Raw genomic sequence first — 16,719 nt, 5'->3', positions numbered from 1 at the left:
ACAGACTTCCTTCAGCCAGACAGCACGTGGAATGAGCTGGGGGGGTAAGTGTTTTGGAGGGCGTCTCCCCCCGCCGCCCCCCAGCAGCCTCCCCCGCTGTCCCCGCTCAGCTGTGCTCACCACCCACTTCATTGCAGCAACAGCAGCTCCAGGCCCAGCACCTCTCCCACGCCACGCATGGCCCCCCGGTCCAGTTGCCTCCCCACCCGTCAGGTCTGCAGCCTCCAGGGATCCCCCCGGTGACGGGGAGCAGCTCAGGGCTGCTGGCACTTGGCGCCCTGGGCAGCCAGGCCCACCTGACGGTGAAGGACGAGAAGAACCACCATGAGCTGGACCACAGAGGTGCGGCCCAGAGCTGGGGCAGAGGGCAGGGCTGGGCTGGGGGCGGGGGTCCTGTAGGTAGGTCCCACTGCGAGGGGACACAGCAGGTGTTGTCACCCTGGGGCCAGGAGTGAGTGAGTTAGCAAAAGATGGGGGGCCGTTTGTCAGATTTCTGGTACACGGAAGCCAGAGCCCCACCCTCCGTGACTACCCCTCCATCCCTCCTGTGGACCTGGAGTTCTCTGGCCTGGAATGCCTCTCGCGCAGTCTCCATCATCCCAGCTACACACTGCCCATCCTTAAAGGGCCCATTCCTTTAAGATGCCTTCCAGTCTGCGCTGGCAGCTTTTTTCCAATTCCCAGGAAAGTTGAAGAGCTGGGGTCCCAAGAAGGAGCCCTTGGTTGCTGTCCTCTTGTAGCCTGCCGCAGAGAGTGTTTTGTCCTCACCCAAGAGCATCAGTCCTTCAAGAACAGGGGCCACATTCCAGGCTTTTAACTTAGTGTATGTGTCTCACCAACGCAGGTGCCTTGGACAGTACACAGTTGGCACTCAAGTAAAGACTTACAAGTCGACTGTCTTTAAGCAGAGGTCGTGATAGCTGGGGAAGAAACCGTCATGGCTCCTTGGCAGGCCCTTTTCCAAAAGTTGCCATCTTGTGTGGTCTGCCCTTAGACATTTTTTCCCCGTTTTATTGAGATGAATTGACCTGCAGAATTGTACAAGTGGAAGGTGTGCATCAGAATTTTATTGGCCCTTGGCTATTGCCCAGGGCATCTGGCCCAGGCCAGAGCACCAGGGCAGCAGTGGAGTGTGGAAACAGAGACTGAGTTGTGTGTCCCTGCAGAGGGCTGGCACACTAGGCAGAGGAGAGTGTGTCTTTACAGCAGAGAGGAGAGTCAGGGAGCAGCTTATGCTCGGCCGCACAGAATGATAGAAGCTTCTCTGCAAAAGACACATAGTGTGGTGTTAGTTAAAAAAAAAAAACAAAAAAAAAAAACCAATCCCACAGTTCCTTTATTTGTTTGTTTCTTTGAAACAATAACATGCTCAGTACCCAGATCCTTTGCAAATGGGTGGCTTTAAAAAGTGCTGACCAGGGATCTGGGTGCCCTTGTTGGCATGTCAGGGAGAGCAGGGCCCCGGCCCCTGCCCCACCCAGGACTGGTGGCCAGGGAGAGAGCATGGGGAATGGAGGCGGTTAACGTGCAAAGTGGGAAATGTCACCTAATGACCCTGCTTTGGCTGACCCACAGTGACTCAGAGAGCTAGGCCTGCTGCCCATTTTAAAACCCATCAACTAGCAAAGCATAAAAGCCAGCTGCATAAGACTGACCTTTTTTTTTTTTTTTTTTTTTTTTTTGGTCTTTTTCTCTTGGGGGGCCTGACCCTCCTCCTCTCCGGGCTTTCCATCCCCAAAGAAAGAGAATCCAGTGCGGTAAGTGTCAGCCCTCTGGAGCCTGTGGAGTGTGGGGTGGGGCGGGGCGGGGAGGGGGAAGGGGGACCATGTGGGATCCTAGGTTGTGGAGGGTTCTCGCCAGGCTTTCCACCCATCATTTGGCCAACAAGTAGCTGTAAGTGAGCTCTAACGCTCTTTTTTATGAGTGGTGGTGATTAACCAGAGAGGTCAGCTGGCCAGTTCCTGGATTCCCCGGGCCCCCACAAGCAGCCCAGGGGTCTGGTGTCCCAGCAGGGTCGCTTCCCTCCTCCCAAGTCGGCTGCCCCTGTCTGATCCTGTATCCTCCTCCCTTCCTCCCAACGCCTGAGGTTTCTCCGTGTTCTGGGCTTAAACTCGGTTTAAGAAGGTGCTAGCGAGCGAGCATCAGGACCAGGCATTCTGCGCGTCTGCCAGCTCTGAGATTTGTCATAAATCTTCCTGATCACACTGAGGCTCAGAGGTTCTGTTTCAAGTGAATAAGCCTTCTGAATAAGCGCAGTGGAGTCTGGATAAAAAAAAAAAATCCTCCAGCGATTAGCAAAGCTATTTTATTCCTCATCGCTGTCCTTGTATCTGGGGCCATCTAATCTGCAAGGATGGCTTTGGTTATTACCTCGTGTTAAGTAGGACTTGAAAGGTCAGGCAGTTAACTAACCATCTAGACGGCAGCTTCCTTGGGGCGCTCCCTCCCGACCCCCTTCCCTCCTCCCGGCCCTCCACCAGGCTGACTTTTTAAACTTCCCAGTTAGCAACAGTGCTCTCGTCCCCTCTCGACTTGCCGATGTGCTCAGAAATCTGGGTGCACGTTGGGGCCCAGCAACGGCTTGAGTATATCAGAAAGGGGAAACTGAAGCTGAAAGTCTATTTTGATTGCTCTAGCGTTGATCCTCAGAAAGTGGCATTTTTGGAGAGTTGGGCGGCCTGGATAGGAATGGGGGGCTGAACTGGACCCCTCCAGGCCTGGGTCTGGTCCCGACTTCATGGGACACCAGGTGGCTCTCTCGGCTTCCCCGAGCCTCAGTTTCTTTGTCTATGCCACGGGCATATTCCTGCGCAGCCAAGCCTCTCCGTTTACTCAGGAGACCCCCTCACAGCAGCGCCCAGCCTCCAGGAGGTGACCTGGTTCCTGCTGCCTAGTGACATGAGAGTTTGACGCCCGACGCCCTCTGTCTTCACGTCCTCCTCCCACATTGCTGTTTGCATTTGGCTTTGTGCCCCTGTCTGTGAAAGCTTTCTGCTCCAAGAATCCCCTGGGGAACCCCCCAAGAGCTGAGCTCCTCACTCTGCAGTGTTGGTCCACACCCGTGCTCAGCAGACTCCAAGAGAGGGGGCCCCCTCGGGCCCCTGGACTATCAGGGGCGGGGGGGAGGAGTCAAGCCACCATCCATCCTGGGGTGATGGCGGCCTCAGCCCTGCAGCCTGCCTCCAGCAGCCCTTTGCAAAGCAGGTTGTCAACAGATGAGGCCCCCGCAGGAAGGACAGGGCTGCGGCCGAGCGGGAGGGGGACGGCTGGGCAGGCTGGAAGCTGTCCCGGAGGGGTTAGTCTGGAGTCCAATTAGAGGTAGCTTCATTCATATTTCCTTGCCTCGCCGAAGCAGTAAAAAATACTTAGTTTTTTGGCCGCCTGCCAGCCAGAGGCGGGCTGGATCGATGCCGCTAAATGCTTGACATGACTCTCTCCAGTAGCGGCGAGGGTTTTCAGCCTGACTGCAGGAGAAGAAAGGGCTCGCTGTTCCTGAGCCACGGACCGGGTCACAGGGAGAAAGCCGAGCAGCCGCGCGCCCCCTCTGCCCCACTCCCCACCCACCCGCCCGTCCGGGAGTCTCGCTGCCCAGTGCAGGGTGGCCGCTGCCATGGGAGGAAATGAAATGCCGCTGATTTCTGGGCCGGGCTAGCAGCAGCTAATTGAATTGCGGTGTGTGCGCCTCGCCGCCGCTCCCACCCGGCGCTGGGGAAGGCTGAGCTGCACTTCCATTAGGACCTCCATTTTTTCTTCAAGGCTTGATAACTCTGCCATTTTAATTTGCTTCAAGCAGAAACTTGGCAGGGAAGGGCTGCCCAGGAACCCGCTTAGGAAAGGAAATGAAGTTCTGCGGTTCCCACACCATTTCTCCCCTCCAAACACCAGCAATGGCCTCCAGGAGAGTGGGGGAGATGGGAGGTAGAGGCTCATTCCCTACCCGCCCCCCTGGCCTTTCCCTGTCCTCCTCTGCCCACGTCTCTCTGGGTTCCCTGCATGGCCGTGTCCAGCACGTCCACACTGCTGGGGGACGTGGCCAGACTGGCCTTGCCCGGCCCTGCCGTCCAGCTGTGTGCCCCAGGAGAGCAGGGGCTGTGTCTGGCTCCTTCCTCCATCCCTGGCACCCAGCCTCGGGCCTGATCTAGTGTGGGTGCTTAGGAGAGGTGGGGGATGAGTGGTGAGTGATGAAGGAAGGTGTAGTTTGGTTTCTTAGAAAGGAGTAGATCACAGCGGTCCCCTGGAGGGGCATCGGTTCTGATACCGTCCTGGCCAGGGTCTGGAGGGCACAGGCTGGCTGGCAGGTACTGTGGCCAGTCGCTCCTCCCTCCCTGCTCCCCAGCCCGGTGCTGCTGGCCACACCATGTGAGCCGTTCCTGGCCCCTGTCAGTGCCCCAAGCCAGCTGGACTCCATCTTCTGTGGGATGCTCTCGGCCTACCTGTGCTGGTCCAGCTTGGTCTGCCGGCCCTGACCTGCTCTTCCCAGGCCTTGGATTCCAAACTGTTGCTGGGCTTGCTTGCTTTGGAGTTTGAAGGGGGAACTCATTAAGCCCTTCCAGGCCCCGCTCAGGTTTCCTTCATGTTGCCCCGGATAGGGGACTTTGGGCGTGTCTCCCAACCTCTCAGGACACGATTCCATCTGCCCTTTCACCTTTCCCCGCCTTGCAGAGGGAAAGGCTTCACGAAGTTAGAATTCTTGTTTCTTTCTAACACTTTCTCTGAAGTGGCTCAAGGCCTGGCATGGGCCGGTGGGGGTAGAATGTTTACACAAAATGCCAAGTTCCCTCCCATATGTAGAGAAGGCTTATTGACAACCCGACATCCTCCCTCCCTGTCCGTCTCCCCGTTCCACTTGGGCTAGGCAGATGAAGTGTTGGACGCGGTCCCCCGTGTGTCCGCTGAGACCCATCTTTCAAGACTCAGTGCACATTTCTCTTGTCCCTTCTTTGAGCAAATATACGGGGGCAGCTCAAGGTGGGGAGTGAAGGAGGGGTGATTCGGCTCTCAGAATGGAAGATCCCCCCCAAAAAAAAGAATGGAAGATCCCACAGGCTGGGAAGCAGAGAGCTCAGCTCAAGCCTGTTTACTTAACAGCTGTCATGGCTACAAAAGAGAATGGCTCCCCCCACCACGGAGACCCCGTCTGGAGAGCTGGGAAGGCTTCCCCAGTGAAGCTCCGGTCGGGGGAGGATGACAGGACACACACAACACCTCTGCTGACCTCTTGAGATCCCTGTGCCTAGCTGTGTCTTGGGGTGCACGAAATGTTCACACCGAGTCTCCTCCTGGTTTCCAGAATAACTCCGTGTCGCCCTCAGAAAGCCTCCGGGCCAGTGAAAAGCACCGGGGCTCCGCGGACTACAGCATGGAAGCCAAGAAGCGGAAAGCCGAGGAGAAGGATAGTCTGAGCCGATACGTACGTCTAGTGGGCGCCACGGGGCCGGGGCTGGGGGCTGGGGGGTGGGAGCACCTACAGGCCTGACTCGTGGGTGAGTCAGAGGCATGGGGGGGGTTGCTGGGTTGCCTGGTCAGGGGGGCAGGATCATACACACACACTGTGAGCACATGGGCCATGGCCAGGACGGGGAGTGACTGAGGGGAGCTGTGGGTGCCCCCCAACACAGGTCAAGGCGCCCCACGCTGCCATGATGGCCCTCCCACAATCCCGGTCTGCCCCAGGGAGCTGTCCCCGGTGGCCCCGCGCTTTGAGCCTACCGTGCGGTCACAGGATCTGCTGTGGGCGGGGCTCTTAGGATGAGAACTGAGACCCGGGGAAAGGCCATGCTTTGCTGCTTGCGGCTCTGGGCGTGTCACCCAAGGGCCTCGGCTGCATTTCTGGGAGACGAGGCAGGTCACCCCTCCCACACAGAGTGGCGGAAGCGATGACATGAAGCTAGCGTGCTTCCTTATCTGTGATGGTGGCTGCGAAGCCGCTGGAAGGAGCCAAGTGTAATGGGGCAGGTGTGGGTCAGGCTGCCAGTGGACATGGAGCGCAGTGACCCAGACGAGGGCCAGGGGCTGGGCAAGCAGACCACTGACGTCAGTGGGCCAGAGGGGAGAGCGCGCGGACGGTGAGGTTTGGCCCTGGGTTCAGACTCCAGTGTTAGAAGCAGGGGGTGCTTCAGGCTCGACGTGGGTGGGAGTGGCCCCCTGATGGGCTTCTTTCTTGGTTGCAGGACAGTGACGGGGACAAGAGTGACGATCTGGTGGTGGACGTTTCCAACGAGGTGAGCACAGACAGGCCTGGGTTGTGGCATGCTCCGCTTGGGGTGGTTCTAGGTGGCCTGTCCCCTGGCTGGGAGCTGTCTGTCTCGGCTGCTGCTCCAGCGTGGCTGGCAGCCTGAGCAGGGCAGCGAGGCCTCTGGTGTTGGGGCCTTGGGCTGCTCAGGAGGAGGAGGACAGGGCTTGGCTTGCATGGTGGCCCAGGTTCCTAGGACGGGAGCCCAGGGGAGGGAGCGCAAGCATGCCTCAGGTCCCAGGAAAGGGCCGGCTCCTTTTCCCCATGGTCCTCCAGGTCAGCTCTGTTTTTCCCTCCCATCCCCCGACCCCGGCATCTTAAGGGTAGGGGTCATGAGCCCCATGGGACCTGCCTCAGCAGCGAAGGAGGACCTGGAGAGAGCTGCGCAAGGCCAAGAGGCCCCACTGCCCAGATTTGCATCCTGAACTTGTGTCTGGTCCTGGGCTGGTTACCGTCCCCCCACCCCCCACCAGGCCCCAGTCTGCCCATCTGTGGGATAAAGGGGTGAGACCAGATCCCCCACTTCGGGGGCTCCGGTCTCTCTCAGCCCAGCTCCCCTCCCTGGTAGCCGTTGCGCTCCCGTCCCGTCCCCGGCACAGGGAGGACTCCTGGCTGGTTGTGGCTGTCAGTGCATCTCTGCATCCCTTGTGCCTTTAGGACCCCGCGACGCCCCGGGTCAGCCCGGCACACTCCCCTCCTGAAAATGGGCTGGACAAGGCCCGCGGCCTGAAAAAGGACGCCCCCACGAGCCCCGCCTCAGTAGCCTCCTCCAGCAGCACACCTTCCTCCAAGACCAAAGACCTTGGTCATGTATGTGGGGTCTGTCGCTGGTGCCACAGAAGCAGAGGGCTGGGGCAGGTTGGGGTGGAGGGAGAAGGTTCTGGAAAAGGGACAAGCTGGAGTCATAATTGGAGGGTAGAGGGGTGGAGTATGAAGACCATGGATTGGGGTTTGGCCCCAGTTCAAACACTGGCTTTCCCACTTATTGGCTGGGCCCTGTGCTACCAGTGAAATGTTCCCGAGCCTTGGTGACTGCATCTGTAAAATGGGAACGATTGCCACAGTCCTGGCCAAATAAGGTTGGGCAAGGATTGAGGGACTGTTGGGCAGAAGATTCAGAACTGGGACCGGCACTGGGTAGTGTGGCCGGTTCCAGATGCCCGCCTCTTGAGAGAAAGGAATCTTGGGTCTTCCCTGTTCAGAACGACAAGTCCTCCACCCCTGGGCTCAAGTCCAACACGCCTACTCCAAGGAACGATGCCCCGACTCCAGGCACCAGCACGACCCCAGGGCTCCGGTCAATGCCGGGCAAACCTCCAGGCATGGACCCGATAGGTATAATGGGTAGGCACGCTGGGACTGGGGCGACCGCGCTGGAGGGTTGGGGTCTGCCCGGGCCAGGGCTGGAGCTGCACGGCTAGGCCAGAGCTCTGAGCACTATGTGGGAGTTGGGGCTCTCCTGGGACCTGCCTCCAGGGGGACTTCACGGTCAGGTTTGAAGAGGACATGGACAACTGGTGGGTCAACACCGATGTGAAGGGCTCACTGAGGCCACTGTTGGACTCGGTGTGTGGAAGGCGCTTCAGATAGGTCAGGACACCTGTAGTCTGTCCCCAACTGTGTCATTAGTTCTGTGACACTCTCAACAGCTCCCTTCTCTGGGCTTCCGTGTCCTGCTCTGTAAGAAGAAGTGGGCACGTCTCTCGGCTTGAACCTTTCGGACTGCGAGGACCAGGATCCCAGTTACATGGGGTCAGTCCAAGAGGACGGCCTGGAGCAGGCAGCTTTTGAGTGCAGGAAAGATTGCTGTGGGGCTGGGAGGCATCCCGGTGGCCCGAGCTTCGTCCTGGAAGGAGGGGAGGGCCCGCTCCCCCTGGTACCCCCCACCCCCCAGCTGACGCCCGCCTCCTTGCAGCCTCGGCCTTGCGCACGCCCATCTCCATCACCAGCTCCTACGCGGCCCCCTTTGCCATGATGAGCCACCACGAGATGAACGGCTCGCTCACCAGCCCGAGCGCCTACGCCAGCCTCCACAACATCCCGCCGCAGATGAGCGCGGCTGCTGCTGCCGCCGCCGCTGCCTATGGCCGATCGCCAATGGTGAGCTTTGGAGCTGTACGTAGACCTTTTGGCTCCTTTTGGGGGATGGGGGACTGCGAAGGGAGTGGGGAGTTGGTGGGGGTTGTCAGACAGCTGTCTCTGGGGCAGAGTGTTTATTAGAAAAAGAAAGGAACTTAAGCTTTGGGGTCAGCAGACCTACCCCCATTTGGCTTGTTAGTCTTCAAAAGACCTCATGCAACTCAGGCCCGCCCCTCCCCCTGCCCAGGCCATCATTTTCCATCTGGGAAGTGGGGCTGCTCTCTTATTTTGGGCTCCATGGGGACGGGAATCCCAAAAGGAGTCCCGTGACTTCCACATAGCCTGGGTTTGGTAAATGACGCTGCTTGCCATACCAAGAATGAGTTTGGATTTGGGTCGGCAGAGAGGGGTTCTTTCTCAGGAGACGGTTTCTCTCCTGGGTGGCCTCCTCTCCCTGTGACGGGCGCTCTGGACACCAGGGGAGAGAAGGAAGTGGGGCCTGGTGGGACAGGGAGCGCTGGGGGTGTGGGGCTCAAGGGTATTGGCTCAGAGTTGGTGGGTCTGGACTGTCGCCCTGTCCCTCCCACTGTCCTGGGCAAGACACCTGGCCTGCTGGACCTGTTTTTACTCTGAGACCTAGGCTCTGCTCTGTCTTCTGGGTTTTGAAGAGGGAGCACTGTGGGCAGGATGTAGGAAATGGTAAAGGAAGAGGCTGGGGGTAGGGACTGCGAGGCACCCTCCCTCACTAAGGGCTGGCCTTGTCTTGCCTTTACAGGTTGGTTTTGACCCTCACCCTCCCATGCGGGCCACCGGCCTTCCCTCAAGCCTTGCCTCCATTCCTGGCGGGAAACCGTAAGTTCTGGCTGGCTTACTGCATGCTCGTTGGGGAAGGCACACAAACCCCTACCCCTCTCCCTGGCCCTGGCCCTGGCCTTGGCCTTGAGAAGGTGTCTGCCCTCTAGAGGTACTCACAGACCAGGTTCGAGCCGTAGGAAACAGCTGCCTGGCCACACTTCTGATCGGCCCTGGGGCTCCTGCTGAGTGGGGAACTGAGAGGGGGCTGGGGAACACTCCCATTGATGGTGTCTCCCTAGCCAAATGATGTGAGCAGCCCCGGCCTCAGGAACTCCTCTGGGTTTGAGCTGTGGGAAGCACCCCTAGCTAGCACCCACAGCGGCCTAAAACAGGAAGCCCATGCTGGCTCACCTCTGGCTCCGACATGCACTCCATGATTCATCCTGGGGGGCACACCTATTTCGCTCCCTGTTAACCCCTGGGCTTGCAAAGGAAGAGGTGCCCTTCAAGCCAAACCCTTTCCACGGGGATTTAGAGATATGGTAGGAAAGGGCATTCCGCAGCCCACATGGGGCCAGTGATGGGGTCTAGAGCCAAGGGTCTGCGGGCAGGAGCAGAAGTCAAGGCTGGGTTGTTAAGCAGCCCCCTACCCTGTAGAGCCAGGCCAAGGAGGTTGGGGTGCCTGGGTTCCCTAAGATTTGGGGAGTGGGGTGCAGAGGTGGACCAGTCAGGGTGGTGCCATCTGACCTGGGTTGGACTCGTGGGAACTGAGAGGATTGGGGATGACGGAAGGGGACGGGTTCTCCCTTTCAGGGCGTACTCTTTCCACGTGAGTGCTGATGGGCAGATGCAGCCCGTGCCCTTCCCCCATGACGCCTTGGCCGGTCCCGGCATCCCCCGCCACGCCCGGCAGATCAACACGCTGAGCCACGGGGAGGTGGTGTGTGCTGTGACCATCAGCAACCCCACGCGGCACGTCTACACGGGTGGCAAGGGCTGCGTGAAGATCTGGGACATCAGCCAGCCGGGCAGCAAGAGCCCGATCTCCCAGCTGGACTGCCTGGTAAGAGGCCCTAGGACCGCAAACATTTCCTCTGGCTGGCAGAGGGGCACCCTGGCTGGGCAGCTAGCTGGTTGGCGGACCCCTGAGCCCTGGGTTTTTTGTTTTTTTTTTTTAAAGAATTTTTTTTTTTTAAGATTTTATTTATTTGACAGACAGAGATCACAAGTAGGCAGAGAGGCAGGCAGAGAGAGAGAGTGGAGGAAGCAGACTTCCTGCCTAGCAGGGAGCCCGATGTGGGGCTCGATCCCAGGACCCTGGGATCATGACCTGAGCTGAAGGCAGAGGCTTAACCCACTGAGCCACCCAGGTGCCCCAAGCCCTGGGTTTACCATCCTTAAGTGGAGATGATACTGAGCTTGCCAGGGTTGAAGACGCGCACGAAAGATTGAAGGATTGTGGGTGGGGGAGGGGACGACCTCTGGAGGACACTCAGTGTTGCTGGGTGCGATTCTTCTGGTCCCTGGGAGGAGGGGTGGCCAGAGCTCAACATTGCCCCTTCTTCCTCCAGAACAGGGACAACTACATCCGCTCGTGCAAGCTGCTCCCCGACGGGCGCACACTCATTGTGGGTGGCGAGGCCAGCACGCTCACCATCTGGGACCTGGCCTCGCCCACGCCCCGCATCAAGGCCGAGCTGACGTCCTCAGCCCCTGCCTGCTACGCCCTGGCCATCAGCCCCGACGCCAAAGTCTGCTTCTCCTGCTGCAGCGACGGCAACATCGCCGTGTGGGACCTGCACAACCAGACCCTGGTCAGGTGAGGCTGCACCAGGGGGCAGGGGAGCTTCGTCCTTGGGAAGGTCGCGCTGGTCATAACGGGGTCCCGCCCGGGGTGCTTTGGCTGTGGGGTAGTCACATCAGAGTGGGCCGGCTGAGGGGGCAGCCGTGTGTCAGGTGATCAGTGTGGGTTGGGGACGGAGGGTGCCTCTGTAGAAGGCTCCGAGGAGAGGGGAGCGTGGAAGCCAGAGCACCGGAGACGGGCAGAGGGCAGGAACTGAGGAAGGAGGGCATCGGGACCCGGGCGGTCGGAGCAGTGTCACTTGGTAGCTATCGTGGGGCCTTAGGAGCGGCGGCCGCATGTGAATCCTGCCTCCATTATGACCCCATCCCGGGGGAGGAGGCCCAGCTCTACTGCAAGCTCACCGGAGGGCTGTGGGTGCACGGTCCACCCCCTTCTGGGCCTAAGTTTCCTCTTCTGCTCAGACACAGCTGGCCTTGGCGGTCAGTGGGTCCGGAGGGCTCACTCCCTCTCCTTGCTTGGCCTCCATAGGCAGTTCCAGGGTCACACAGATGGGGCCAGCTGCATAGACATCTCCCATGATGGCACCAAGCTGTGGACCGGAGGCCTGGACAACACCGTGCGCTCCTGGGACCTGCGGGAGGGCCGGCAGCTGCAGCAGCATGACTTCACCTCCCAGGTGTGCGCGCTCCTCCCCTCCCCCAGGACAGCGTGTGCCCTTCCCTTCGGGGGTCCCAGTGGCTGGGTCAGGGTACAAGGGAGCCCTCACAGGTGTTCATTGCAAATGGACCTGTGACCAACTTGAGCCACCTTGGAAGGCTTCCTGGAGGAGGCAGCAATAGAATAGAATGGAGAGGGAAGGCCCTGGACTTGGATGTACTTGACCCAGCTGCTGTGATTGGATTCTCAGCTCCTTTGTTGTTAAGCGCTTTGGCCCCAGTTTTTTCTTCCTCATGGGATGGGCACGGTAGTAGCTATGTCGTAGGTGTGGTGTGAGCACCTGAAGTGGTCCCTCTAAAAGCCTTTGCCATAGTCCGGCTCATAGGGGATGTTCTGTGGACATCAGGTAGCCTTAATTTTCCGTTGTTGTTTGTGTTACTCATTTAAATGTTTTAACCATACGTATGTAGTATTTTAGCGTTTCTGTTCAGTTTTTCCTTAAGGAGAGGGTGAAGTCACAGGGACAGAGTAACTTTGAAAGTGAAACGCCTGTGCCACCTCTGAGTTGGAATGCTGGCTCTACCACTTACTTTTTAGAGTCAGTGACCTCTCTGAGCCCCTACGTCCTGGCCCCTAAAAGGCATTCCAGGGCTGAGGGAGAGGAGAGGGGCTTTGCCTTGCAGGTGGGGATGTGATGGGAAGGGGAGCATGGCCCTCTGCACCCAGGGTCCCTGAGCGGGGCCTTCAGGGAGCCCCTGGGGCCCCAGGTGGAAGGTGGGGGAACAGAGGAGCTGAGTCGGGTCTGCCGCCCCCTGCAGATCTTCTCACTGGGCTACTGCCCCACTGGGGAGTGGCTGGCTGTGGGCATGGAGAGCAGCAACGTGGAGGTCCTGCACCACACCAAGCCGGACAAATACCAGCTGCACTTGCACGAGAGCTGCGTGCTGTCGCTGAAGTTTGCCTACTGCGGTAAGCCTCAGGGGGCCGGGAACCCGGGCAGCCTGGCCTGCCCTCTGCGCGGAGTGGGGCCCAAAGCTGAGAGCAAGGCAGAGCCTCTGCGACAGCCACGTCCTGGAATCCAGCCTCCCGATCCCGACTGCTGTCATGTTCTGCATCTGCGCCGCGCCCCCCCAACCACCATCCTTGTCCATTGGATGCAGATATGGCCACAGGGTACCAAGCACTCATGGCAGCAGGCTAAGACTGCGGGCTGTGGTTGCAGACAACCCCAGGTTGGATCTGCTTCGCCCCGGTCTGGCTGCACAACCTCAGCTACCCCCATCCTCTCCGCTTGCCTGGGGTTCTTTCTCCGGAGCAGCCCGGGGCCCCCGCGCGGCTTTGGGGAGCAGGAGCGCGTTAGCACAGGCGGAGCCCGAGCGCCGGCCCATCTCCGCCTGCAGTTGGCTGGGTCTTCAGACCTCAGGGCTCTGCCATTTCTAGCACTTTCTGCCGCCTTCCACTTGTAAAACTGAGAAGGGTCACTCAGCTGGTGGCTTTAGAAAGAATCTTTGGGGGAAGGGCAATGACTGTGATGAAGTGCAAATCCTACTGTTCTCCATCCTGGATGTGCCCACTGCCCCCCGTCCCCACCTGGGACTGCAGAGAGTTCGTTCTGGGAGGGTCTGTGAGTCAGTTACAGGTCTCACTTATGAAGTGCCCCCCAACAGCCGAGAGTCCAACTGTACACTGGTTGGCGATCCACACCACCTCTCCATGGCAGCCGGCTGTGTCTGGGGTGGGTCTTGCTTTCCAAGGCAGCGAGCCATGAGCTGACGTTCCCTTTGCCTCCCGCCTGCAGGCAAGTGGTTCGTGAGCACTGGGAAAGACAATCTCCTCAATGCCTGGAGGACACCGTACGGAGCCAGCATATTCCAGGTACTGCCTGGGGGCCCCCGGCTCCTGTCCCAGGTCTGGGCCTCCCCCTGGGGATAGGGATGGCCCCTTCCAGCCCTTACGTGCTGGGGGTCCGGGATGGGTTCCCAGGAGCCAAGTTCTGAGACACATCAGCGGGCCACACACTGCTGCTCTGACCCATCGGGTGAGGGCTTTTAAGTGGGGATTCTATAGGATTTCCAGAACAGGGAGTTAAGTCGTGTTCTTGGCTCTGCCCGGTGCACTGAGCACTCATGGGAGGTACACTGGGCAGCTCTTTTCAGAGTAGTGTTACCTGATATTCAAGTAAGTTTGTGTGGCGACACCTCAGTGTAAGGAGTGAGGTGAGGCAGGAGAGAATGGTCTGGAAAGAGATGGGAGAGCGGGGAGAGGCTTTCGGTGATTTTTCAAGATCTGGGTTCCGACATACGGCTCTTAGTCACACACAGTCTTGACCACACACACACGTGTATGCGTACACACACAGTGTGCTCCCAGCCTGCAAGACGCTTTCGGGACCTGTGCTGGGACTATATGGCATCCAGAGTGTCCCACATGTAACCCTTAGAGTCTCCCTAGTCCCACTGGACGCTTCGGGTCGGGCATAGGTCCCCTTCCTAGCTTGGCCCGGTGGCTGCCCACACTGCTCAGAAGTGCTCCCTCCTGTCTGTAAACTCCGGGGAGAAGCTGGTGCTCCTGTGCTCTTTCGGGCCATACAACTCCAGGATCCCCCTGGACCCTGCTCGTGAGCCTTTCCCAGTGGGAAAGCCAGAGGACAGGGCATCTGTTCCCGAAAGTGCCTCTCCAGGTGGTGCTGGGTGTGCTGGGGGTTGGAGTCTGGGGCTGGCAGGTGGGGCGTGACACACACAGCTCACAAGTCATGCTGAGTACCGGGAAAGTGAGTTTCTGCCTCTTTTTCTCCCCCCACCCTCCTGCCTGTCCTCGCCTTCCTCTGCAGTCCAAGGAATCCTCATCTGTCTTGAGTTGTGACATTTCGGCGGATGACAAATACATTGTAACGGGCTCTGGTGACAAGAAGGCCACGGTTTATGAGGTCATCTACTAAACAAGGACTCTAACTGGGCTGTCAGACTCTGGGAGAGACAGACTCGGCGGTGACAGGGCGACCCCTCGAGGGGCCCCGAGGCTGGCAGAGGCTGGCGGCGGGCAGCCGAGTGGTCCAGGACTGCACTCCGGCAGGCCGAGAGGGCGCGCCCGCCACAGTCTGGACCCCTGGGCACGGACCCCTGTGTCTCACGGACTCCGATGGTTGTCTCTCCTCCTCCCCGTCCACAACCCTGGCAGATGCTACAAGTAGATGTCTTTGGAGGGTTGGGGCTCCAACCCCCCAACAGACGCCCTCGTGAATCTCCATCTTTCCTTCCCCTCTATTTTGCTCTGTCCCCCTGCCCAGGGTCGGGGATGCCGGAGTGGACCACGTGCTTGTGCTGGGGGAGGGGGGGAATTTCATTTTCCCGATTGTGCAGCGCACAATGTTTGTGAAAAATGTAAATAACAGACTCCTCTATCTCGGACTGGTCAGTGGGGGAGGAGGCTCCTTCCCACCGAAAACGCTAGCCGTGTACTTCGCCTGCTGTATTTGTAACCCACTCGTGGTGGTGGCTTTTTTTTTTTTTTTTTTTTTTTTAAGGGACATCCCCATCTGGGAAGGGGAGGCCGGGAGGGGGAGCCAAATGGAGAGGGCATGGAGGGGGCAGAGGAAGGGAGCCGTAGCCAGCGACCAGACTGACTAGGAAGCGGGGGTCCCTGGGACGAGCGCACCTCCCCGTGGACTTGGGAACAGCCTGAGGCCTCTCGGGACCCTGGCAAGGCTTGCTTGGTGGCCAGCTGGGCTGACGAAGGTCGGACTTCCTGTGGCCACCTGCGCTTGCCTCCCTCTCTCTCAGGGGTCTGACTCTTGCTCTCTCTTTCCTTCTTGCCTCCCTCCCTCTCTCTCTCGCTCTCTCTTTGGTGCACACTTGGATATGGTGAGGAGAGGTGGAGGCGCAAAGGAACTTCATCTCTAGCCCTTCTTGATCTTCGGACACAACCTTCAAAGGACAGAAAGAGGAAAGCATAGCAACTCAGCTCAGGGAGCTACCAGAGAAAAATAGCAAAACTGATGTGGGTGCTTTTTTTTTTTTTTTAATTTGAATAAAAAGAGTTAGAATCGATGTCCTTTATAAAATGCCTTCTCCCCCTTTCCTGCCTCTGATCCCCTCCTCCCTTCCTAGAGGGGAAAAGCGTAATTAGCCTGCAAGGGTTGGGAGTCCTAAGGGATAGTCTCCCCCGCCCCACCCCCTCCTCAACCCGGGCCCACCCCAGGGGGCACAGCAGGGCTGAAGGGACCCGGGTCGGGTGGGGACACCGGTCCCGGCACTGTGGCGATTTCTTGTAGCTTTCAGTCTTTCCTTGGAGCCCAAACAGTTTACAGGTAGAAAACTCGTCTCCTGTAGGTGCCACTCTTCGGTACCCAAATGTTCTGAGGTATTAGGATTTGGGTTGTTTTTTTTTGTGTTTTTTTTTGGTTTTTTTTTTTCCCCTCCCTTCTTCTTGGTCTTTTTTTTTTTTTTTCTTTTAAGGAAAAGCTAAAGGCCGATGTGAGTCCTGGTGATGGGCTCTCCATGGATGTAGCATATGGAAGATAATTTTGATACTGCATTTTTATGGATTATTTTATAATGTGTGATTCTGTCTGGTGAGAAGGAAGGAAGGGGCCCCAGTGGAAACTGCCGGTCTTCAGTGATCTTGCTCCAGGCGAGCAGCTCCTGTGACATGACCCAGAGGCCGAGGAGACTGGCTGGGTGCCTGGTACCTTTCGGAGGGTGGGGAGGGGCCGTCTGGAGAATTTCTCTCTCTTTCTCTGGGTCCCAGGTATGCCTCTGCCATGTCTTGTTAAAGGCTCCAGCCACAAGGGAGGGTGAGGGTAGAAGAAAGTTGATTCCTGAAGAAAAAAAGAAAATGAAAAGTCATTGTAATGAGCTGTTTTTATATTTTTAAAAGTTGCTATTTAAAGGTTGGCTTGATTGTTGTGTCTTAATTGCCTCTACCTGCCCCTCCCACCTGTTTGTCAGACCTCCCCCCAAAAGAGAGGGGGGCCACTGTCATTTGCACGCCCTGGATTCTGGGTGATTTCCCTTGTCATCCCTAAACAGAAGCTCTTCTCATTTCAAAGCACTACCCCGCACTGCCCACAAGCCGTAAAAGTCTGATCTCACAGGACGGTGAGGGGTGGGTGCTCTCCCTGACATCCCCAGGCTGCCTTCCAGCAGGCCAGGGA

The 16,719-nt window shown here is 58.3% G+C and overlaps 1 protein-coding gene across 8 annotated transcripts in view; it reads left to right on the top strand.

The window, feature by feature from the left end:
- TLE3 (TLE family member 3, transcriptional corepressor) overlaps positions 1-16,454 on the top strand; it is a 46,406-nt gene extending 29,952 nt beyond the window's left edge. For 2 of the 8 annotated variants that reach the window (XM_046008007.1, XM_046008002.1), the window contains exons 7-20: positions 138-342; positions 1,741-1,757; positions 5,291-5,410; positions 6,171-6,221; positions 6,890-7,042; positions 7,435-7,567; positions 8,148-8,332; positions 9,087-9,163; positions 9,920-10,169; positions 10,678-10,925; positions 11,439-11,586; positions 12,386-12,536; positions 13,366-13,442; positions 14,398-16,454. In XM_046008007.1, coding sequence (XP_045863963.1) covers positions 138-342; positions 1,741-1,757; positions 5,291-5,410; positions 6,171-6,221; positions 6,890-7,042; positions 7,435-7,567; positions 8,148-8,332; positions 9,087-9,163; positions 9,920-10,169; positions 10,678-10,925; positions 11,439-11,586; positions 12,386-12,536; positions 13,366-13,442; positions 14,398-14,505 — 1,923 coding nt within the window. In that variant the 3' untranslated portion in view covers positions 14,506-16,454. Of the gene's footprint in view, positions 1-137; positions 343-1,740; positions 1,758-5,290; positions 5,411-6,170; positions 6,222-6,889; positions 7,043-7,434; positions 7,577-8,147; positions 8,348-9,086; positions 9,164-9,919; positions 10,170-10,677; positions 10,926-11,438; positions 11,587-12,385; positions 12,537-13,365; positions 13,443-14,397 lie in introns of all 8 variants that reach the window. The other 6 variants (XM_046008005.1, XM_046008000.1, XM_046008006.1 and 3 more) reach the window with 3 other exon arrangements.
- Positions 16,455-16,719: the final 265 nt, after the last annotated feature.

This window comes from Meles meles, chromosome 6 (genome assembly GCF_922984935.1).
Source record: "Meles meles chromosome 6, mMelMel3.1 paternal haplotype, whole genome shotgun sequence".
NCBI lineage: Eukaryota > Metazoa > Chordata > Mammalia > Carnivora > Mustelidae > Meles > Meles meles.
The sequence above is the reverse complement of the archived record's forward strand: the minus strand, read 5'-3'. Positions and strand labels throughout refer to the sequence as shown.